This window comes from Emys orbicularis, chromosome 12 (assembly GCF_028017835.1).
Source record: "Emys orbicularis isolate rEmyOrb1 chromosome 12, rEmyOrb1.hap1, whole genome shotgun sequence".
In the NCBI taxonomy this organism is placed as follows: domain Eukaryota; kingdom Metazoa; phylum Chordata; order Testudines; family Emydidae; genus Emys; species Emys orbicularis.
In genome coordinates, this window is record NC_088694.1 from 53681269 (window position 1) to 53706837 (window position 25569).

At 46.8% G+C, this 25569-nt stretch overlaps 2 protein-coding genes across 2 annotated transcripts; one reads left to right on the plus strand and one right to left on the minus strand.

Moving 5' to 3' along the window:
* Positions 1 to 305: 305 nt before the first annotated feature.
* LOC135886892 (olfactory receptor 6M1-like) lies at positions 306 to 20236 on the minus strand. Its single transcript, XM_065414669.1, has 3 exons — positions 20175 to 20236; positions 19510 to 19959; positions 306 to 1290 (listed from the first exon to the last, which is right to left on the minus strand). The coding sequence occupies exons 1-3, from the start codon at positions 20234 to 20236 to the stop codon at positions 306 to 308; spliced, it is 1497 nt and encodes a 498-aa protein (XP_065270741.1).
* Positions 20237 to 22851: 2615 nt separating this feature from the next.
* On the plus strand, positions 22852 to 23796 carry LOC135886617 (olfactory receptor 6T1-like). The gene has a single exon (XM_065414385.1). It carries the CDS (start codon positions 22852 to 22854, stop codon positions 23794 to 23796), a length of 945 nt encoding a protein of 314 aa, XP_065270457.1.
* Positions 23797 to 25569: the final 1773 nt, after the last annotated feature.

The following is a 25569-nucleotide window of genomic DNA, read 5'->3' on the forward strand; positions in this document are numbered from 1 at the left end:
TGAGTTAGTGATTTTTCACTTAGTGTTGTGATTGTTTGCTTGGTCTCATAATTACCGGTCTTGAGAACCACTCAAATTCCTCTCACCCTGGTTTAGAGATATACTAAATGACCAGCAGTGGTTAAACATCCCATTAGGCCAGTTGCTCTCAACCTTTCCAGACGACTATACCCCTTTCAGGAGGCTGATTTGTCTTGTGTACCCCCAAGTTTTACCTCACTTAAAAACTACTTGCTTACAAAATCAGACATAAAAATACAAAAGTGTCACAGTCACACTATTATCTCTGGTTGAGAACCACTGCATTAGGGGATACACTTTTTGTAGAACAGGAAGACCTTGTTCTGGGCTACAGCCTCCTTCAGGGCTTGTTTGACCTGCTTGTTCCTGAGGGTGTAGATGAAGGGGTTGAGGGATGGTGTCACCACGGAGGTCAGCAAGGCCACCACCTTGTTGAGCTCCAAGGAGCTGCTTTCAATGGGACGGACATGCATGAAGATGTGGGTGCTGTAGACGATGCTCACCACTGTGATGTGAGAGGTGCAGGTGGAGAAGGCCTTTTGCCTGCCCTGAGCCATGGGGGTCCTGAGCACCGTGGTGATGATGTACGTGTAGGACACTGCAGTCACCACCAAGGAGCTCAGGATAAGCACTGATGCCATGATGAAAATGGCTGACTCCAGGACATGGGTGTCCTTGCAGGATAACTTAACCAGTGGTGTAAGGTCACAGAAGAAGTGGTTGACCACATTGGGGCCACAGTAGGGTACCTTGGCGACAGCACTGAGTGGTCCAAGGATATACAAGAAGGCCCCAGTCCAGGCCCCAAACACCAGCACGAAGCAGACGTGACTGTTCATGATCACTGTGTATCTCAATGGGTTACAGATGGCAATATATCGGTCAAAGGACATGACGGCCAGAAGGAGGAACTCCATCACCGCCAGAAAGAAGTAGAAGAAGCTTTGTACCATGCAGCTAGTGAAGGAGATGATCCTGCTCCCAAAGAGCAAACCGGAGAGGAGCTTGGGCACTGTGACTGAAGTGAACCAGATCTCCATGAAGGAGAAGTTCCACAGGAAGAAATACATGGGGGTTCGGAGCCGGTAGTCGGCCAAGGTGATGGTGATGATGACTAGGTTGCCTGAGAGGGTGACCAGGTAGAACATGAGGAAGAGGACGAAGAGGAAGATTTCCATCTGGCGGCTGAGGGGAAATCCCATTAGGATAAACTCGGTCACTCCGCTCTCGTTGCTTATTTTTACCACTTCTTGGTGTGGAATATAATGTCTGCAAAAAAGGAAAAAATGTGGTAACCAAGAGAGAGATACCCATTGTGCTAGGTGCTGTACATACACACAGCCACTGGATGCCTGACCCTGCAATGATTTATGCATGTGTTTAACTCTACACACTGAGTAATCTTATTGCTTCCAGAGTCAGGGACCTCTGGTGAGAAATGAAGTCCTGTAGGAAATTACCAGCTCAATTCTCAACTGTCTGAAATAGATCAAGAAGAGTTTTCATAATTTTGGAGACGGTTCAGAGAAGAGCCATGGTCATGAATAAAGGACTGAAAGATGTGCCGTAGAGGGATAGACTCTGAGAGTTCAATTGTTCGTTTTAACAAAGAGAAAGTGAAGGGGTGACTTGATCACAGTGTATAAGTACCTACCTGGGGAACAGAAATTTGATGATGAGTTCTTCTGCCTTGATGACAAAGGTAATGGGTGGAAGTTAAGCTGCCCAAATTCAGATTAGAAATAGGGTGCAAAATTTTGGTAAAGTAACTGGTGGAACAGTGTACCAAGGTTGTGGTTGATGTTCCATCACTTGCGATTTTTACATCAAGACTGGATGTTTCTCTAAAAGATATGCTCTAGTTCAGTTATTTTCAGGAATTATTTTCGAAAGTCCTATGCCTTTGTTTTACAGGAGGTCGAACTTCATTATCACAATGGTCCCTTCTGCACTTATAATCTATTAAATCAGCCAAAAATCAGACCTGTCATGTGTGTCTGTCTCTAAGGGTATGTCTACACTACGAGGGTAGTTCGATTTCTCTTAAATTGAATTTGTGGAATCGATATTGCAAAGTCGAACGTGTGTGTCCACACTAAGGGTATGTCTACACTACGAGGGTATTTCGATTTCACTTAAATCGAATATGTGGAATCGATATTGCAAAGTCAAACTTGTGTGTCCACACTAAGGACAGTAATTCGACTTTGTGAGTCCACACTAACGGGGAAAGCGTTGACATTGGAAGCGGTGCACTGTGGGCAGCTATCCCACAGTTCCCGCAGTCCCCGCTGCCCATTGGAATTCGGGGTCGAGCTGCCAATGCCTTCTGGGTAAAAAAAAAAGGGTCGAGGGTGCTTTTGGGTAATTGTCGTCATCCGTCTGTCAATACCGCCCTCCCTCCCTCCCTGAAAGCGCCGGCGGGAAATCAGTTTGCGCGCTTTTCGGGTCAGTGACAGCGCGGACGCCACAGCACTGCGAGCATGGATCCCGCTGCGACCATCGCTGCAGTTGTGGCACTTGTGAACGCCTCGCAGGTTATCATCCACCTTTCCCAGAGGCAGATGCAGATGAACCAGGCGAGGAGGCTACGGCACCGCGGTGAGTGCCTGAACTCTGAGAGGGGCACAGACCTCTCACAAAGCACGGGACCCAGCTCCGAGGACATCACGGTGACAATGGGTCATCTGGATCTTGTGGAACGGCGATTCTGGGCACGGGAAACAAGCACTGACTGGTGGGACCACATAGTGCTGCAGGTCTGGGACGAATCCCAGTGGCTGCGAAACTTTCGCATGCGGAAGGGGACTTTCCTGGAACTTTGTGAGTTGCTGTCACCTGCCCTGAAGCACAATGACACCCGGATGCGAGCAGCCCCGACTGTCCAGAAGCGAGTGGCCATACCCCTCTGGAAGCTTGCAACGCTGGACAGCTACCGGTCTGTCGCGAACCAGTTTCGCGTGGGCAAATCTACCATGGGGGTTGTTGTGATGCAAGTAGCCAACGCAATCGTCAAGGTACTGCTCTCAAAGGTAGTGACCCTGGGAAACGTGGAGGTCATCATAGATGGCTTCGCCGCGATGGGATTCCCAAACTGCGGTGGGGCTATAGATGGAACTCACATCCCTATCCTGGGACCGGACCACCAGGCCAGCCAGTACATCAACCGAAAGGGCTACTTTTCAATGGTGCTGCAAGCACTGGTGGACCACAGGGGACGTTTTACCAACATCAACGTCGGATGGCCGGGCAAGGTTCATGACGCTCGCGTCTTCAGGAGCTCTGGTCTGTTTAGACGGCTGCAGGAAGGTATTTACTTCCCGGACCACAAAATAACTCTTGGGGATGTGGAGATGCCTACAGTGATCCTTGGGGACCCAGCCTACCTGCTAGTGCCCTGGCTCATGAAGCCCTACACTGGCGCCCTGGACTCTGAAAAAGAACTCTTCAACTACCGGCTGAGCAAGTGCAGAATGGTGGTGGAGTGTGCTTTTGGCCGTCTCAAGGGGAGATGGAGAAGCTTACTGACTCGCTGTGATCTCAGCGAAACCAATATCCCCATTGTTATAGCTGCTTGCTGTGTGCTCCACAATCTGTGTGAGAGCAAGGGGGAGACCTTTATGGTGGGGTGGGAGGTTGAGGCAAATAGCCTGGCATCTGATTACGCCCAGCCAGACAGCCGGGCGATTAGAAGAGCACAGCGGGACGCGCTGTGCATCCGGGAGGCTTTGAAAGCCTGGTTCCACACTGAGCAGGGTGACCAGTGACTTTAAAGTTTCTGTACAGAGAAGCTGAACCTGCCCCCGTTTCTTTACCCAGTTAAGGATGACTATCCTCTCCAGTTACAGACCCCCTCCACCCCCTTCCAAAAAAATAAATTTAGTTTTATTTTGTTAATGAACACCGTTGTCTTTATTACTGTTTTCGCGGGAATGTTTTAAACCTGGGACGCAGACTGTGGTGGGGAGCGGGTGTAGTGTACTGATGCAAATGATCCTTCTAAACTCCAGGAATGACAGGATTCGCAGTGGCGGATTGGTTGTTTCCACGGAGCCTGCCAGCCCTCCTGAGCGGGACTGCATGTATGTGGGGGCTATGTGACTTTATGGCAGGGGGAGGAGGGTTACAGATCCCCTGCTGCGTGGCTCTGTGATCCAGGACAAGGACCGCTGCATAACATCTGTAACTGCCCTCCCCCGCCACAAAGTCATAGAGCAACCCCCCCACACACCCCACGCACAGAACATGAAAACCACCTCCCAGACTGACCAGGGTAACTAGTCAGTGCACTGTGTATGTGCCCTGCTGCTGGACCTGCCCCTGCCTCTGTACCCTGCTAAAGGTGACTGTCCTGTCCAATTACCAAGCCCCTTCCCCCCCTGCAGACAGACTCTCCCTCAAAACAGCATGACTGAAACAGTAATGAACAAAAACGTATTTTTTATTAACAACCACACATGAAACTGGGGGGTGAAACTTGGACGGGGGCTTGCTTGAGGCGGCCAGGAAAGGACTTTTCAAATTTTGGGGAATGACAGCCTTCTGGTGCTTGAGCAGTCTGCAGGGGTGGAGTGAGAGTTTTCACGGACTCTCCCGCCCCTCCTTCTTTGGACTTTGGGCGAGGGGGGTATGGGACTTGGTGGCGGGGGAGTGCGGTTCCTGATAGACTGCAGCGGGGCTCTGTCCTCCTGCCTCCGTTCCTGCAGAACATCAACAAGGCGCCAGAGCGTGTCCGTTTGCTCCCTCAGAAGTCCAAGCAGCATTTGAGTCGCCTGCTGGTCTTCTTGCCGCCACCTCTCCTCACGGTCCATGTGTATCCGGTGCATTTGGGACAAATTCTCCCTCCACTGGTTATGCTGTGCTGCCTGGGCTCGGGAGCAGCCCATAAGTTCAGAGAACATGTCCTCTCGCGTCTTCTTCTTCCTCCGCCTAATGTGCGCTAGCCTCTGGGAGTGTGATTCCAGGCTGGGTTGGGAGACAGTTGCAGATGTGGCTGTGGGAATGAGGAAAAGGCAGTGAATTCCTCCGAAAGATAAATGTAGTTGTGAATCAAGAACCTTTATTCACAAGAACATAGTCTTTCTCCGTGAACAAGACCATGAACCACACCTATCACATGCGCACTGAGGACAAGGTCGAATTTTCGAACCTCGCCTTCAGTGCCTGGGGTTTTGCACTGCCGATCTGGGAACCGGGGCAGGACACGGTACTCTCTGTAGCAGGCAAAGATGGTAAGCCGTAGACTTGTTGCAGATTAAAACTTTAGGAGTACCACTGGCCACCTTTCACATTGAAAGCAATGCCAGTCTGTGCTGCCAGCAATCGGCCAAGCAAGAACTGTGGCCCTGTCCCACCCCCTCGCGGATGTGCCAGGGAAAGATCCCTGGATGCTGACCCTCTCCTGCCCCAACCGCGTGGCTGTAAACCAGCGGTCACAGTTCTGTAAAGGAACTTGTTGCAACCAGTCCCAATACTAACAGTCCCCTACCTAATTCAAAGCAGGTTGTCATGACCGACATCACCCTCATGAGGATCCCGGACACCGAGATCCAGAGGATGCTTCGAGAAAGCCTGCAGAGACCGGGGCCCTATGCCGCCATGATCTGCAAGGCACTGATTCCAGAGTACCTGCTTGTCTCCTGGTGCGGGAACGTCTCTTACTTTGGAGGACCAAGTAAAGCCGCTCTCCCCAGGAACCTGATGAATAGGCTATCCCTTTACCTGCAGGAGAACTTTGTTGAAATGTCTGTGGAGGACTACTGATCTATCCCCGGACATATAGACCGGCTTTTCATATAGCTACAGTAGCAGGGACAAAAGAGTGGAGCAGCTTGGGCAGCACAATCATGCACAACCGGACACTGTTTGATTTTTTTATAAATACTTGTTACTGATTATTTAAGCGCCCAGGGGGAAGAAATCATGAATCAAAGATTGTTATTAGTATTAATATTCAAGTTTTGTAAAAAATAAAGGTTTATATGTTTAAAGCACTTACCGCTTGATCCTTCCCCTGAATCTGTGTCCGGGTTACATGCTGGGGAGGGTTGGTAGGGGATCTCTGTAAGGGTGATGAAGAGCTCCTGGCTGTCGGGGAAATCATCTTGGTAAGCGCTGCCGACTGCCTCATCCTCCTCATCTCCTTCCTCATCTTCCCCGTCCGCTAACATGTCCGAGGAACCGGCCCTGGACAATATCCCATCCTCAGAGTCCACGGTCAGTGGTGGGGTAGTGGTGGCGGCCGCAGCAAGGATGGAATGCAGTGCCTCGTAGAAACGGGATGTGTGGGGATGGGATCCGGAGCGTCCGTTTGCCTGTTTGGTCTTCTGATAGCCTTGTCTCAGCTCCTTGATTTTCACGCGGCACTGCGTTGCATCCCGGCTGTATCCTCTCTCTGCCATGGCTTTAGAGATCTTCTCATAGATCTTTGCGTTCCATCTTTTGGAGCGCAGCTCGGAAAGCATGGACTCATCGCCCCACACAGCGATGAGATCCAAGACTTCCCGATCAGTCCATGCTGGGGCCCTCTTTCTATTCTGAGATTGCATGGCCATCTCAGCTGGAGAGCTCTGCATCGTTGCCAGTGCTGCTGAGCTCGCCACACTGTCCAAACAGGAAATGGGATTCAAACTGCCCAGACAGGAAAAGGAATTCAAATTTTCCCGGGCCTTTTCCTGTGTGGCTGGTCAGAGCATCCGAGCTCGGACTGCTGTCCAGAGCGTCAACAGAGTCGTGCACTGTGGGATAGCTCCCGGAGCTATTACCGTCGATTTCCATCCACACCAAGCCTAATTCGATATGGCCATGTGGAATTTAGCGCTACTCCCCTCGTTGGGGAGGAGTACAGAAGTCGAATTTAAGAGACCTCTATGTCGAACTAAATAGCCTCGTGGTGTGGACGGGTGCAGGGTTAATTCGATTTAACGGTGCTAAATTCGAAATAAACGCCTAGTGTAGACCAGGCCTAAGGACAGTAATTCGACTTTGTGAGTCCACACTAATGGGGAAAGCATCGACATTGGAAGCAGTGCACTGTGGGCAGCTATCCCACAGTTCCCGCAGTCCCCGCTGCCCATTGGAATTCTGGGTTGAGCCGCCAATGCCTGCTGGGTAAAAAAAAAGGGTCGAGGGTGCTTTTGGGTAATTGTCGTCATCCGTCCGTCACTATCGCCCTCCCTCCCTCCCTGAAAGCGCCGGCGGGATATCAGTTCGCGCACTTTTCAGGTCAGTGACAGCGCGGACGCCACAGCACTGCGAGCATGGATCCCGCTGCGACCATCGCTGCAGTTGTGGCCGTTGTCAACGCCTCGCAGCTTATCATCCACCTTTCCCAGAGGCAGATGCAGATAAACCAGGCGAGGAGGCTACGGCACCGCGGTGAGGGCCTGAAGTCTGAGAGTGGCACAGACCTGTCACAAAGCACGGGACCCAGCGCCGAGAACATCACAGTGACAATGGGTCATGTGGATGTTGTGGAAGAGCGATTCTGGGCACGGGAAACAAGCACGGACTGGTGGGACCGCACAGTGCTGCAGGTCTGGGATGAATCCCAGTGGCTGCGAAACTTTCGCATGCGGAAGGGGACTTTCCTTGAACTTTGTGAGTTGCTGTCCCCTGCCCTGAAGTGCAATGACACCCGGATGCGAGCAGCCCTGACTGTCCAGAAGCGAGTGGCCATAGCCCTCTGGAAGCTTGCAACGCCGGACAGCTACCGGTCTGTCGCGAACCAGTTTGGCGTGGGCAAATCTACCGTGGGGGTTGTTGTGATGCAAGTAGCCAATGCAATCATTAAGGTACTGCTCTCAAAGGTAGTGACCCTGGGAAACGTGGAGGTCATCATAGATGGCTTCGCGGCGATGGGATTCCCAAACTGCGGTGGGGCTATAGATGGAACTCACATCCCTATCCTGGGACCGGACCACCAGGCCAGCCAGTATGTCAACCGAAAGGGCTACTTTTCAATGGTGCTGCAAGCACTGGTGGACCACAGGGGACGTTTTACCAACATCAACGTCGGATGGCCGGGCAAGGTTCATGACGCTCGCGTCTTCAGGAGCTCTGGTCTGTTTAGACGGCTGCAGGAAGGTATTTACTTCCCGGACCACAAAATAACTCTTGGGGATGTGGAGATGCCTACAGTGATCCTTGGGGACCCAGCCTACCTGCTAGTGCCCTGGCTCATGAAGCCCTACACTGGCGCCCTGGACTCTGAAAAAGAACTCTTCAACTACCGGCTGAGCAAGTGCTGAATGGTCGTGGAGTGTGCTTTTGGCCGTCTCAAGGGGAGATGGAGAAGCTTACTGACTCGCTGTGATCTCAGCGAAACCAATATCCCCATTGTTATAGCTGCTTGCTGTGTGCTCCACAATCTGTGTGAGAGCAAGGGGGAGACCTTTATGGTGGGGTGGGAGGTTGAGGCAAATAGCCTGGCATCTGATTACGCCCAGCCAGACAGCCGGGCGATTAGAAGAGCACAGCGGGACGCGCTGTGCATCCGTGAGGCTTTGAAAGCCTGGTTCCACACTGAGCAGGGTGACCAGTGACTTTAAAGTTTCTGTACAGAGAAGCTGAACCTGCCCCCGTTTCTTTACCCAGTTAAGGATGACTATCCTCTCCAGTTACAGACCCCCTCCACCCCCTTCCAAAAAAATAAATTTAGTTTTATTTTGTTAATGAACAGCGTTGTCTTTATTACTGTTTTCGCGGGAATGTTTTAAACCTGGGACACAGACTGTGGTGGGGAGCGGGTGTAGTGTACTGATGCAAATGATCCTTCTAAACTCCAGGAATGACAGGATTCGCAGTGGCGGATTGGTTGTTTCCACGGAGCCTGCCAGCCCTCCTGAGCGGGACTGCATGTATGTGGGGGCTATGTGACTTTATGGCAGGGGGAGGAGGGTTACAGATCCCCTGCTGCGTGGCTCTGTGATCCAGGACAAGGACCGCTGCATAACATCTGTAACTGCCCTCCCCCGCCACAAAGTCATAGAGCAACCCCGCCACAAAGTCATAGAGCAACCCCCCCACACACCCCACGCACAGAACATGAAAACCACCTCCCAGACTGACCAGGGTAACTAGTCAGTGCACTGTGTATGTGCCCTGCTGCTGGATCTGCCCCCGCCTCTGTACCCTGCTAAAGGTGACTGTCCTGACCAATTACCAAGCCCCTTCCCCCCCTGCAGACAGACTCTCCCTCAAAACAGCATGACTGAAACAGTAATGAACAAAAACATATTTTTTATTAACAACCACACATGAAACTGGGGGGTGAAACTTGGACGGGGGCTTGCTTGAGGCGGCCAGGAAAGGACTTTTCAAATTTTGGGGAATGACAGCCTTCTGGTGTTTGAGCAGTCTGCAGGGGTGGAGTGAGAGTTTTCACGGACTCTCCCGCCCCTCCTTCTTTGGACTTTGGGCGAGGGGGGTATGGGACTTGGTGGCGGGGGAGTGCGGTTCCTGATAGACTGCAGCGGGGCTCTGTCCTCCTGCCTCCGTTCCTGCAGAACATCAACAAGGCGCCGGAGTGTGTCCGTTTGCTCCCTCAGAAGTCCAAGCATCGTTTGAGTCGCCTGCTGGTCTTCCTGCCGCCACCTCTCCTCACGTTCCATGTGTGTCCGGTGCATTTGGGACAAATTCTCCCTCCACTGGTTATGCTGTGCTGCCTGGGCTCGGGAGCAGTCCATTAGTTCTGAGAACATGTCCTCTCGCGTCTTCTTCTTCCTCCGCCTAATGTGCGCTAGCCTCTGGGAGTGTGATGCCAGGCTGGGTTGGGAGACAGTCGCAGATGTGGCTGTGGGAATGAGAAAAAGGTAGTGAATTCCTCCGAAAGATAAATGTAGTTATGAACAAAGAACATAGTCTTTCTCTGTGAACAAGACCATGCACCGCACCTATCACATGCGCACTCGGGACAAGGTCGAATTTTCGGACCTCGCCTTCAGTGCCTGGGGTTTTGCACTGCAGATCTGGGAAGTGTGGCAGGACACCGTAATCTCTGTAGCAGGCAAAGATGGTAAGCCGTAGACTTGTGGCTGCTTAAAACTTTAGTAGTACCACTGGCCTCCTTTCACATTGAAAGCAATGCCAGTCTCTGCTGCCAGCAATCGGCCAAGCATGAACTCTGGCTCTGTCCCACCCCCTCGCGGATGTCCCAGGGAAAGATCCCTGTATGCTGCCCGTCTCCCGCATCCACCGCGTGGCTGCAAACCAGCGGTTACAGTTCTGTAAAGGAACTTGCAAGCAGTCCCAATACTAACAGTCCCCTACCTAATTCAAAGCAGGTCATCATGAGCGACATAACTATCATGAGGATCTCGGACAGCGAGAAGGAAAGGATGCTTCGAGAAAGCCTGCAAAGACCAGGGCCCTATGCCGCCATGCTGTGCAAGGCAATGATACCGGAGTACTTGCTTGTCTCCTGGCGCGGGAACGTCTCCTACTTCGGAGGACCCAATAAGGCCGCTCTCCCCAGGAACCTGATGAACAGGCTTTCCCATTACCTGCAGGAGAGCTTCGTTGAGATGTCAGTGGAGGATTATTGCTCTATCCCCGGACATATAGACCGGATTTTCATATAGCTGCAGTGGCAGGGACTAAAGAGTGGAGCAGCTTGGGCAGCAGAATCATGCACAACCGGACACTGTTTGATTTTTTTTAAATAGTTGGAACTGATTACTTAAGCGCCCAGGGTAAAGAAATCATGAAGCACACATTGTTCTTATTCTTAATATTCCAGTTTTGTAAAAAATAAATGTTTAGATGTTTAAAGCACTTACCGCTTGATCCTTCCCCTGAATCTGTGTCCGGGTTACATGCTGGGGAGGGTTGGTAGGGGATCTCTGTAAGGGTGATGAAGAGCTCCTGGCTGTCGGGGAAATCAGCTTGGTAAGCGCTGTCGACTGCCTCATCCTCCTCATCTCCTTCCTCATCTTTCCCATCCGCTAACATGTCCGAGGAACTGGCCGTGGACAATATCCCATCCTCAGAGTCCACGGTCAGTGGTGGGGTAGTGGTGGCGGCCGCACCAAGGATGGAATGCAGTGCCTCGTAGAAACGGGATGTGTGGGGATGGGATCCGGAGCGTCCGTTTGCCTCTTTGGTCTTCTGGTAGCCTTGTCTCAGCTCCTTGATTTTCACGCGGCACTGCGTTGCATCCCAGCTGTATCCTCTCTCTGCCATGGCTTTCGAGATCTTCTCATAGATCTTTGCGTTCCGTCTTTTGGAGCGCAGCTCGGAAAGCACGGACTCATCGCCCCACACAGCGATGAGATCCAAGACTTCCCGATCAGTCCATGCTGGGGCCCTCTTTCTATTCTGGGATTGCACGGCCATCTCTGCTGGAGAGCTCTGCATCGTTGCCAGTGCTGCTGAGCTCGCCACGCTGTCCAAACAGGGAATGAGATTCAAACTGCCCAGACAGGAAAAGGAATTCAAATTTTCCCGGGCCTTTTCCTGTGTGGCTGGTCAGAGCATCCGAGCTCGGACTGCTGTCCAGAGCGTCAACAGAGTCGTGCACTGTGGGATAGCTCCCGGAGCTATTAGCATCGATTTCCATCCACACCAAGCCTAATTCGATATGGCCATGTGGAATTTAGCGCTACTCCCCTCGTTGGGGAGGAGTACAGAAGTCGAATTTAAGAGACCTCTATGTCGAACTAAATAGCCTCGTGGTGTGGACGGGTGCAGGGTTAATTCGATGTAATGGCGCTAAATTCGACATAAACGCCTAGTGTAGACCAGTCCTAACAATCTACAGAAGTACATTTCTCACCAAATCAAAAGAACTCAAGTTCAATTAGCAGTGAGTTTTTAATAAAACATAGGAAGATAATACATCTTTATGACTATATCATTCTTTCCGAAGCAGATGCTCAGAGCTATGGAAAATAATAGAAAGCAATTCATTTGTATTCATATCACATTAATATGATATAATTATCATATTACAGTATAATGCTAATATAATTTCAGTATTAGACCTTTTTGCTCAACTTCTGTTGTTCACTTACAACTTGTTAGTACCTTGTAGTTCTGCAGACTATTAGGAGCGAAATACGATGCATCCTGTTTCTATTTCTCTAATCTGTCTCTAATGTTCTACTGGACAATATTTTTATCACCAAATCAGGAGAAATCAAGTTCAATTAGCAACAAGTATTTAAAACGTCAGAAGATAAGATATCATCATGACTCTTTCATTCTCACTGAAGCAGATCATAGACTCATAGAGTCATAGGATTGGAAGGGACCTCGCGAGGTCGTCTAGTCCAGTCCCCTGTACTCATGGCAGGACTAAGTATTATCTAGAGCAGAGGTGAGCAAACTACGGCCCGCGGGCCACATCCGGCTTGCGGAACCCTCCTGCCTGGCCCCCGAGCTCCTGCCCCGGGAGGCTAGACCTCAGCCCCTCCCCTGCAGCCTCAGCTCACTGCACCGCGGGCACAATGCTCTGGGCAGCGGGGCTGTGAGCTCCTGGGGCAGCACAGCTGCAGAGCCGGGGCCTGACCCGGTGCTCTGCGCTGCGCGGTGGTGTGGCTGGCTCCTGCCGGGCGGCACGGCTGCCTGTCCTGCTGCTCTGGGCGGCTCAGCTGTAGCGCCGCCAGCCACCGATGCTCCAGGCAGCGCTGTAAGGAGGCAGGGAGCAGGGGGGTTGGATAGAGGGCAGGGGAGTTCAGAGGCGGGCCAGGGGGCAGCGGTGTGGATAGGGGTTGGGGCAGTCAGAGGGTGGGAAACGGGGGTTGAATGGGGGTAGGGGTGCCAGGGGGGCAGTCAGGGGCAGGGGTTCCGGGGGCAGTCAGGGGACAGGGAGAAGGGTGGTTGGACAGGGCAGGGGTCCTGGGGGGGGGGAGTCAAGAAGGAGACGGGGGTTGGATGGGGAGGCAGGAGGTCCGGGGGCTGTCAGGGGACAGGGAGCGGGGGGGTTGGATGGGGCAGGAGTGCCGGGGGGGCCGTCAGGGTACAGGGAGTGGGGGGGGCAGGAGTCCCGGGGGGGGGCTGTCAGGGGGCAAGAAGCAGGGGCGGTCGGATAGGGGGCGGGGGCCGGGCCACAGCTGGCTGTTTGGGGAGGCACAGCCTCCTCTAACCGGCCCTCCATACAATTTCTGACACCCAATGCGGCCCTCAGGCCAAACAGTTTGCCCGCCCCTGATCTAGACCATCCCTGAGAGGTGCTTGTCTAACCTGCTCTTAAAAACCTCCAATGATGGTCAGAGCTATGAAAACATCAATGCAAAGCATCTCATATTTGTATTCATATCAAATTGATAATTGACCTTGATGTTACTGTAACAATGTTGAAGTAGTAACATTATATGCTCATCAATTTTTACGACCAGAAGGCACCATTAAGCCTAACTTCCTGCAATAACACAAGCCAGAGAATTGCTCCAATTACTATCAGCATTAGTATGAGTTTTGATATCTGATCAAACTATATTAATCATCCATAATACATTCTCATTTTAAATTCCCAAACAGCAAACTAACAATACAACTTTTCTCTGGACTTCTTGAATATACATAAAGCCAACACAACTCCTATTACAACTCACTTAAAATCAACACAATAATCTCTAAAACAGCCAAGTGGCCATACACCAAATAATTCAAAAATACTATTAAAACCAAAACCATTTCTAGCCCCTTTTTGCAGAATGCCTACGTTGTCCATTCATGAGCCTTTCCCCTGGAAATATCAGTCATACATTTCATGTTTTCCAAAGGAATACAATTATGGAAGCAATTAAAATTATACTGTAACTTGATTTTTTTTTAATTGATCGCCTTCAAAAACTCAGTTTTCTTGAATCCTCAGCAAGTGTAATTTGGCACTGCTACATGCAAATCAATGGATCTGTGCTGTCTTTTCTATGATGGTTGAATTTGTGGCCCAAAATCCAGATTATTTTTCATTGTTTATGTCTTTTATTAATTAAAATAGTTTTTCCTTCTCCCCCTATGATGAATCTAAAGGTGTTTAACCAGTTTCTGGCATGTTATTAACTAACTGTAGATGGGCACAGTGAAACTGACTTCACAAAGTGCTGTCAAATGTAGAAATTAACTACATGGAAAAAAGGAAAAAATGTTTTCCTGTCTCTCTCTCTTCTCTCTCCCGCCCCCATATTCGTTCAGTTTTATGGCTTGATCCTGAAAACATTTTGGCCCGGATTCTTCTAGCTGATTTCTGTGGGCACAGAGGTCTGCCGGGATGAAACAGGATCTCAGGCAGAAGAATATCATTCCTCACAAGACCAGTCTCATTGACTTAGTAGGATCATTTATGTGAGTGGAATTACACCTCTATGTAAGTGTTTGACCTTAGTCATCTTAGGTGTTGTTTGTAACAATAGCCAACACCGCATTGGCAAAGAGAAACGAAATATTCAAGTGCTCAGTGTCCCTTAAGCACACATGAAAAACCGAGAATGAAAATACTTACAGCAGGGCTGCTGACTCTAATCCTTGTGGTGATGCCATCAACTCCCCTTTTAACAAAGCCCCTCCTGAAGCCAGAAAGTCAGAAGAAATCAGAAGAGCAGGCCCGACACACCACCAAGAAGCCTTCCAAAGAGCTGCCTCCCCCGAACTGAAAATAAACTATCAGATTCTGCTTCTGATTTTTGCTCAGGTATTGCTCCCAAGGTGTAGTAAGGTCTCCACCGACTAAATCTGGCATCTCTTGCTGAATGTCCTGCATGCGCTGTGTTTTGGCATGCCTTTGCCTTGAAAAGAGTCTTTTAATTTGGGTGGAGCTAGAGTCACTGCTCTTTATTCTCCTAATAAGGCCTGTCTGTGCTAGGATTTTTTTTATTGTTTTCCATCAATGTATTATCTCTAATTTCACTTCACTATAAGAAGCCACAATTCCGCATGCATGGAAATAGCCATGCCATTTAAACACAAGGGCTAATTGACCACACTCCCCTTGGAGCCTCATTAATTTTTCTTATTATGGGTTGTATAATGACAACAGTTCAGTTACTAATCCAAGGAAGGCAAGCACACTTGTTAAAGTTAAATGTAAATTTTACCAGTGACTCCAATGGACACAGAATCAGGGCCTAAAGCATGAAGTTCTGAAGTGACTTTCAGTGGAATTCAGAGAGTTAGGCCAACATTTATCCTAGGAATTTATGAGAGAGAGAGAGGTGCCAAATGACCCTGTTTCTAAAGCCCATGGGAATTAGACACCTAAATCCCTTGAAGAATCTGGGTCTTAGGCTCCTTTGCAAATCCCATTCTTAAGATAAACATAGGAGTGGAATATCTAGGGTTTTGCTGTAGGAGATTCACCAACGTAGACAGGACTGTGCCTCTTTTAAGCCATCGAAACAGTGTAAGTTCTTGAGAATGGCTGGGGCAGTGAAAGAATGGTCCAGTGGTTAGGGCACTAGAGTTGGACGTGGGAGACCTCTATGCAGTTCCCTGCTCTACTGCAGACTTGGGCAGAACGTTTAATATCACTGAACCTCAGGGATCTTGAAAATCTCAGCCCTCAGGGATAATGAAAACATTGTGCATTGCATTATGAAAAGATTACAGTTGAAAAACTACACTATGCAAAGGGGTCAACACAATTATTTATCTACCTCAGGTACTTATGACCCCCCCATTGCCATAACATGTGAGCATCTCACAATTTGTAATCTATTTGTCCTCATAACATCTCTGTGAGGTAGGGAAGTTCTAGTATTCTCGTTTCAAAGGCACCTAAACAAGACAAGCCCCCGACTCCCAATGAATTTTAATGGGATTTAGATGCCACTGTGACGGGTTGGATCACAGAAACCCCCTTGGGGCTGCCAACTGATGTACCAAGACTCCTCCTGCCCCTGCTTTCCCTGCCAGCTTGGGACCCCAGCACCCTGCCTGGATGTGCCAGACACGCTTGCCGGCCACAACAGAGACCCAGGTCTGAACCACGTCCCACAAACTGCAGGCTTCACTGAAAGCAGCGTAAGAAGTGTTCCTGTCTCTAACACAGATGCCCAACTCCCAATGGGTCCAAACCCCAAAGAAATCCCTTTGACCCTGTATAAAGCTTATACAGGGTAAACTCATACATTGTTCACCCTCTATAACACTGATAGAGAGATATGCACAGCTGTTTGCCCCCCTCCCCCCAGGTTTAATACATACTCTGGGTTAACTAATATGTAAAAAGTGATTTTATTAAATACAAAAAGTAGGATTTAAGTGGTTCCAGGTGCAGGGCCAGCTTTAGGACCTGCAGGGCCCGATTCGAATACCCAGCGGCAGTCCGGGTCTTCAGCAGCACTTCGGTGGCGGGGAGTCCTTCACTCAGCTCCGGGTCTTCCTGCCATTGAAATGCTGCCGAAGACCCGAAGCGGACCGCCGCTGGGTGAGTAAAAAAAATTTTAAAATTTAAAAGGCGCCTAAGGCGCGGGGCCCGATTCCGGGGAATTGGGGGAATCGGCCTAAAGGCGGCCCTGCCAGTTGATAACAGACAGAACAAAGTGAATTACCAAGCAAAATATAATAAAACATGCAAGTCTAAACCAAATACAGTAAGAAGCTGAATACAGATAAAATCTCTCCCTCAGAGATGTTCCAATAAGCCTCTTTTACAGACTAGCCTCCTTCTAGGCTGGGTTCAGCAATCAGTCACACCTCCTGTGGTTACTGTCCTTTGTTCCAGTTTCTTTCAGGTATCCTTTGGGGGTGGAGAGGCTCTCTCTTGAGCCAGCTGAAGACAAAATGGAGGGGTCTCCCAGGGGCTTAAATAGACTTTCTCTTGTGGGTGGAGTCCAGCTCCAAGATGGAGTTTTGGAGTCACATGGGCAAGTCACATGTCCATGCATGACTCAGTTTTCACAGGCAGCAGCCACTGCCACATGGTATCTTGAATGTCTCCAAGAAGACTTCTTATGTGGATTGGAGTCTTCCAAGATCCATTGTTCGTTAAGTGTTCGTTAAGTGTTTCTTGATTGGGCACTTAATTTGCACATTCCTTTCTCAAGAAGCTGACCAAATGCTTTACTAAGGCTACTTAAAATCAAGCAAGTACACATCCAATATTCATAACGATTGAATATTGATAGCTCAGTGTTTTGAGCATTGGCCTGCTAAACCCAGGGTTGTGAGTTCAATCCTTGAGGGGCCCACTTACTGATCTGGGGCAAAATCAGTACTTGGTCCTGCTAGTGAAGGCAGGGGGCTGGACTCGATGACCTTTCAGGGTCCCTTCCAGTTCTATGAGATAGGTATATCTCCATATATTATATTATATTATTATTATAACTTTGAGTACAAAAATGACACATGCATGCAAATAGGATGAATAGATTCAGTCAATCATAACCTTTACAGAGATATGTTCATGGCATATGTAGCATAAAACACATTCCAGTTATGGCATATGTACATTCATAAGCATATTCCCATAAAGCATCATGGGGTGCAACGTCACAGCCAGATTCCTTTATTTTCCTTTGAAAATCTTAGCCATAATTGTCCAAATATGGACTACTCCTTCTAAGTTCTGGTGGAAATGATATATTGGGGCAGTGAGTTCCACAAGCTGGTTACATGCTATGGAGAAGGGGGAGGGGAAGACAGGTCTTCATTTTCAGTAGTGACTAGTAACTTTGGGTATCTGGATGTTTTTGGTGCTGGACTAGAAACACCGTAAAGAGTCCAGATTTTCAGAGGGTGGAATCAGGGCCAATCTCAGGCTCAGGCATCGAAGATCCCAAGTCACCAGCCCCACTTGAAAATGTGGGGTTCGAGCATCCGGGAAATTAGGGTTGTCAGAGTCAAACGAAGCTTAGGAAGTTGGGAATAGCAAGCCCGTATGGATGTAAGAATTACCGTAATTAAGTGATAAGGCAGGTGAGATAATATCATCATGTGCCAGCAATGCCCCTCTGCCATGTACATTGGCCATACCAGACAGTCACATTATAAGCTCTGCATCTGACTTCCTTTGGACCATGGACCATAAAATTCCATCCGCTGATTCCTGCAAATGATGGAATTGTTCTTTCTTCCTACAATAAGAGACACTATCAAGTCCAGTCACTTGTGGTTGAAATAGAGCATCAATAATCTTTATTTAAAGATTTCAAGTGATGATGAATTTACCTCTTCCCATAGCAAATTGACCGTGGAAGCTGAGTTGAAAGGAAGTATGGTGATTTAGGCCAGCTCAAATATTGGCACTGAATCTTCCAACAACATGCACATTAACTCAGTAATATATTGAGATCACACTTCATATTACAGTCTCATTTTTAAATAGCACATAAAGGATTAATAGACATCTTAAATGGATGTTCAATTTTTATTGATAATTGTGAAGTCTAACATGTGAGACTTGGCATATTTTATAAGTATTGACTTCATGCAATTAATGCAGGCTTTCCCACAGTGTATTAAGGTTTGATTTATAAAATGGTTTATAAACAGGTTTGACAATATTAAATTTTTACTTTTTTGTGTTTTAGGATTAATTGGTCTCCCCTCAGCCAGCTGAGAGCCCTAAGCCCCAGGCTCTCAGGGATTCTAGGGATAGAGTTTCTCTGTCTTGCCTGTTAAAATTGTTCCACATTTTATAAATACTTAAACGTTCATTGGACCAGATAAATAATGACTCAATAACTGGTGAGGTGGGCACTCTTATGAGGGAGGAGGGGAAGACACCCAGTTTCCTGTCCCTGATCTAATGAGCATTTAAGTGTGTATGCAAAGTGGAACAGTATCAACAGGAGAGATTGAGAAAAATCAAATCCAGAATGCCCTATAACCTGGTGGTTTGCACGCTCACCGGAAAGGGGGTTTGCACGCTCACCGGAAAGGGGGTTTGAAACATGGGATTTGAAGTGAGGACTCCCGTGTCATGCATGAGTGCTATAACCGGGTATAAGATAGGGGTTGTGGTATCACCATCACGTCCTCTAGGGTTCTGGGAATGATGCCTATGTCCCCTTGTGCATCTAACTCAAAAAATCAGTGTTTGATGTTTTTTTTTTCTTTTTGACTGTAAAAAATTGCCAAAATGAACATGAATTGCAGAAGTTTGGTGGAAGAATTTCACCCCACTCCCCTGACTAATACTAGAGAGATTAAAAAAATAAACTAATTTTTTTTTTACTGAGATCACTCTGTGCCCAGGGCTCATAAGTGCACTTCAAATACAATGAAAAGGATAGATAGATAGATAGATAGATAGATAGATAGATAGATAGATAGATAGATAGATAGATAGATAGATAGATAGAGGGGGTATTTGGAGATAGATAGATAGATAGATAGATAGATAGATAGATAGATAGATAGATAGATAGATAGATATTCCATGAAAACAATGATATTTAAATTAATGAGATGGAGACAGGGTACTAATGAAGGGACAATAGAATATTTGTTTTTATTTGACTTGGAAAACAACAGATACCGATTCAGGACATGTAAACATTTTCACACTCATGCCTTTTCCTCCATTGCTTATTCCCCCTAACTCACGTTAAATATTTGGGCCATTGGATCTGCCCAATAGCCTGCCACAGAGCTTCCTGAACCTGCTTGTTCCTCATGCTGGAAATGAAGAGCTTGAGCAGAGGGGACACCACAGTGTTGGGACCAGCCACTGCCTCTCTCAGATCTGGCTGGCTGCTATGTGTGGGCTTGACATACATGAAGATGCATCTACTGTAGGAGATGAAGACCATGATGCGGTGAGAGGTGCAGGCGGCGAAGGCTTTCCGCCTCTCTGTGCTAGATGGGACATGCAACACGGTGGAGATTATGTTTGCATAGGACATGATGATGATGGTTAAGGTGCCCAGTAGAATAATCAATGCTAGAATGAAAAACGTGAATTCTACCAATGCTGTGGTGGCACAGGAAAGTTTGATAAGTGGCGCGCTATCACAGAAGAAATGGTTAATGGTGTTTTGGCTGCAGAAGTGGTAACTGGAATAATGCAGGTGATGGGCCAATGATAAGCAAAAAACCCATCAACCCAAGAACCCAGGACAAGAAGGTGCATCCCTGAGTGTTCATGGTGGCGGAGTAGCGCAGTGGATGGCGGAGGGCAACGCACCTCTGAAAAGACATCACTGTAAAGAGGGGGATCCAGTTATATCCACGGCAAAATAGAGAGAGACTTGAGCAAAACATCCACTTACAGAACTAGTTCTACTGCCAGGCTGACCGAGGCTTTTGGGGTGATGATGGAGGTGTCGATCATTTCCAAGGGTGAGAAGTTCTGAAGAAATTCTAAGTGAACAATTATGTAAAATTTACACAAATTTTCAAAATGCTTCAGTGCCCCGATCTGTATTTTTCAGTTAAAAAAAAAAATCAGAAAATTGTGTCCAGCTCTAGCCCTGGGATTCCCTCCCAGCTCCACAGAGCTCCTCTGATGTCCCCAAATCCTAACCTGCAATCCCCCCCTCCCCTGGGCTTTCCTCCACAGCTCTGTCCCCCTCTCCCTCGGTCCTACCTTGCAACCCCCCACTTTTCCATTCCTCATTTCTCTACACACAGTTCTGCCAATGCCTCTCAATTCTGACCTGTAGCTTCTCCCCTGACCTGATTTTCCAGTTCTGGGATCCTCTACAAATAGAGCTTTCTGATGCCCATGAGTCATTACGCATAGCGCCTCTGCTATCCCAACCTTGGACTCATCTCTTCTGATGTACCTCAGTCCCAACCCTCAACTATTCCAGTCCTGGGTTCCTGACACGCATACCTCTGCTGAACCCCATTTGAACCTCCATTATGGATGGGGTGTCCGCTTTCCCAGTCCATGTATAAAGAGGCACATATGGCTAAGATTGTTTTGTGCAGGGGGTTGTGTAGGTTGGCTTTTATTTCCCACGTAAGGTTTTATTTTACCAGAGTTTCCTTTAAACTCCGTTTCTAAAAGGGTGGGGCAACTTCTCCCAATAAAGAGAGAAAACTTCATTTCAGCAAGGGCAGCTGCACCCATTGACAGAGAAACAGAAACTTTGGTGGAGTATATATTCGGAAGTTGGAGAGAAGTCAGAGCTGTGACATGTTATGAAACTCATCTCCCCTGAGCAACTAGGAGGTAAATCAGGATCATCCCTCTAGGAGACATAGAGGTTATAAAATAACCCTGCACCAGGTAAAATGAGCACATCTCTTCATGTGATGTTGGAACCATCCTAGTTGAAACTAAATTCAGAATATTTTCAGATGAGGCGGAGAAGATTTCTTATCAGGGTTTTGTTATCAACTAATTATTTTCAAATCTAGATACAGGGTGTTCCGTTTTGGTTTTTTTCCTTTGTTTTTTGTGGGGCTTATTACATATTTTTTTGATTTCTACTTTTAAAATAGAACAAATTTCTACAATTAAGATACAACATCTTAATTCAGAAATCAGAACCATATAGCTCTATGATTCTATCTTAATTCTGAGATCATTATTTTGGTGTTTTATTCTGATGAAGTTTTTTACTACAGTTAAAGATGCACGTTGCATACTCCTTGTGGAGTTCAAAGAGATAACATCTTGACCTTAGAATAAAAATGCAGAGTGCTCTACTTAGACAGCAGCATGGATTTAGACATAATTCCAAGGAATATTCATTTGTAAGTTGGAGCAAAACGAACACACATCTCTTCAGAACTGTCACAAGAAAACAGGATCTGCTCCTGCAATGTTTTATTTAGAAACTGCAACCCACCGTAAATCGGGGATGTAAGTATAAGTCTAATCATTTCTTGTTTGTATTTCAGTAGCACAGAGACTTTTTCCAACTGAGATTGGGGCCCCATTGTGCTGGGTGCTGTACAAAAACATATAATAGACGTTGAAACGCTTCCTGGCTCAGTAACAAGGTGTGAAAGGAAACAGCGGAGCTGTTGGTCCAAGGTCACACAGCAGGACAGAGCTAGGAAGAGAATGGAGGTTTATTGACTCCATTCCTGGTTGCCTGTCCTTTGACCTCTCCTGCCTATCTCATCCTGAAGATATATTTCAGTGTTTACATATGAGGGCAGGTCCCAGGAAAAGTGTCAACTGGGTTCTGAAAGTGGCCAGATGTTCATATGACTAATGAAACTATCCACAGTTATATTAGATACAAAAAGTGAGGCACCCAAAATCACTAATAATATTTAGAGATGTGGATCAAGCAACCTGAAAAAATCTTGGCTTTATCTCCTTGAGCTTTTTGTTTGCTTTGTTTTTGACAGACACAGCGTTAGAAAGAGACTCACTAACCTACCTATACAACGCTTTAGGCTGGTCAACATTACTCAGTCAAACTTTTTTTTGTTGGATGAAAAATGTCTTTTCATTATTTTTTTTTCACAAGAAATATCCCATTTTAATTCTTTTTTACTGTTTTTTTTTTTTCTGAAAAACTCTAAAGGGAAAAGGTTTTGGTTTTCATTTTCTCAGATTTGCCAAAAAAAAAAAAATGAAGAAATATTTTGACAAAAAATGTTTTCATTCTCATTCACATAATAAAAAAATATGGGAAGAAATCACTTCCCAAACAATTGTTGGTAATAGTGACTCAAAACTACCTCTTGAAAGCTGATTGCCAGTTTAGACCAAGATTTTCAAAAGCGGATAGAAATTCTGGATGAATCATTTTGGGGTGTCACCAGTTGCTACCTCATTTTCAAAGGGCAGGCGTAGAGTACTTCCGGAAAATCAAGCTCATTTAAGGTATCTCAGTTTGGGCACATAAAAATGAGGCATTAATTACTGTTGAAAATACCTGCGCTTCCATCTATTCAGCTTTGACTACACAGAGTCATGACCCACTTTCAATTGTTTTTCTTTTTCCTTGTGCAGAATCAACATTTGGAATAGCCGCGGGGATGGCAAACCAAACTCGGGTGACAGAATTTATTCTCCTGGGGTTCCCCAATCTATGGGGGTTGCAGGTCCTGCTCTTCATTGTCCTCTTGTTGACCTATGTGCTTACAGTAACTGGAAACTTGGTCATTCTTCTGTTGATACTGAGTGACCAGAGACTCCGCACCCACATGTATTTCTTTCTGGGGAACTTGTCCTTTCTGGAGCTAGTGTTAACCACAGTCGTCATCCCAAAATTGCTGTCCGGCATCCTCGCTGGGAGAGTCAACATCTCCTTTGCTAGCTGCATGACCCAGTCCTATATCTACTTCCTTTTGGGAACCACCGATTTCTTCCTTCTGGCTGTCATGTCCTTCGACCGTTACCAAGCCATCTGCAACCCGCTGCGGTATGAAGCCATCATGAGCAGCAAAGTCTGTACCCAGCTTGTCCTGGGTTCATGGATAGGCGGCTTCCTGTGTGTCCTCTTTCCGACTGTTATGCTAACCAGGTTGACCTTCTGTGGGCCCAACACCATCGACCACTTCTTCTGTGATAGCTGGCCCCTCCTGCAGCTTTCCTGCTCTGACACCCGACTCCTCGAACGGGTGGACTTTGTGCTGTCCTCCTTCGTGCTGCTAAGCTCCTTGGCGTTCACCACGGTCTCTTACACCTACATCATCTCCACCATCCTGAGGATACCATCCTCCTCAGAGAGGCGGAGAGCCTTCTCCACCTGCTCTTCCCACTTGACTGTGGTGGTGATGGTGTACGGCAGCTCCATATTCCTCTATGTCAGGCCATCGTGGGGAAAGTCTTTGCTTCTCAATAAAGTGGCTGCAACCTTGAGTTGCATCGTGACACCTTTGCTGAACCCCTTCATTTTTAGCCTCAGGAATGACAAGGTGAAGGAGGTTTTGCAGGATGCTTTCCGGCAGCATAAGGTGAAATTTTCCCAGAGGGTGTGAGGGAGACACCAAATATATCCACTTCAGAAAGACACAGAACATATCCAATGTAACCATAGCCAACGTAGACAGAATAGCTGCTTGGGAGTTGGAATTTCTGGGATCTATCCCTGGTTCTCGTAGGAGAGTGGAGTAGGAGTATTCTGGGTCAGAGCATGGGGATAAGTAGATAGAGAGGGATGTGATGAATATGTTGTTTTTCACAAAAAACCTGAAGCCAATTCCTGATCACACGTGCTTGTTAGGATAAAAACTCCACCAAATAAAGATAACAAGACCATCACAAATAAAACTTTTTGATTGAAAAAGAATCCAATCTTTTTTTTTTCCATCAAAAATTGCCATCTGTTGAAACCTTTCATGGAAAATTTCATGCTTTTTGCAGATTTTTGCTACTGAAAACCTTATCAAACTGGTTATTTACATTTTTGTTCACTAAAATAAAATTGACAACATTTTTAGTATTTTTTTAAATCTAAAATTATTTACACACATGAAAAACTGATTCATTTCAAAGGCAGAAATGGAAACAACATTAGCATTTTATACTTTTTGCAAAAATCAGTTGATGGAGGATAGGTCCATCAATGGCTATTAGCCAGGATGGGCAGGGATGGTGTCCCTAGCCTCTGTTTGCCAGAAGGTGGGAATGGGCGACAGGGGGTGGATCACTTGATGATTCCCTGTTCTGTTCATTCCCTCTGGGACACCTGGCACTGGCCACTGTTGGAAGACAGGATACTGGGCTAGATGGACCTTTGATCTGACCCAGTATGGCCGTTCTTATGTTCTTATGTCGTTTTTCACCATATCTAATAAACATTTCAACAATATCAACATTTTTGGGAGGAAAAAACATTTTTAGGAAAGGCAGTTTTTATGGACAGAGTGTATTTTATTAAATAATAATAATAATAATGTAATAAAACTTACAGAATGAGATTTTAGAATTTGCAAAATAAATTTAATCACCAGTTTCCATTAGAAATTAATCAATCATTCAATGGATTTGAAAATATCAGACTTAATTGTTTATACTCTACCATTATAGCTATTTTCTTTTCTTTTTTTCACAAAAATTGTTGTTGTTTTTTTGACAGAAATTCAAATATTGTAAAGTTCCTGAAAAAATGGTGAAAATATTTTGTTTTTTGCCCAAAACACTTTGAAAATTAATTGAAATTAAATTATTTTTAACCAGCCCTTTTTATTGTAGATTCACTCCACAATTCCAGGATTTGGACCCTCATGTATTTCCTTATATCTACTATGTACGTGGAATAATCTACATAGAAATGTAACGCCAAACTCCTATATCACATACTCCATCACATTTTATATAACAGGGAACAAAATCCTTGAATGATCTCAGCGTTTCTAGGCAGCCTCTTCTTCTACTGTATATGGTGTAAATACATTTTTCTAATAAATAAATTTGTCTAGTAAAATTTTCAACTAGCCCTAACTACATTTTGTTCCAGAGACCCCCAAATGAGATTGCAGCCTCCATTGTGCTGAGCGCTGTCCAAATACATCGTAAAAGATAATCCCTGAGTCAACGAGACAGACAAATATTTTGAGAAAATTTGATCATCCATGTTTTACAGCTGGGAACCGGAGGCCTAGCGAGTTTGAGAGACTTCACCCAAGGCCATACAGGGTGTGTATGTGACAAAGGCTAAGTTTGATTTGCACAGTCTAAGGCTAGAAGGTACCACTTGGATCATCTCGTCTGATCTCCTTGCATAACACAGGCTGCTGCTTTCTATCCTC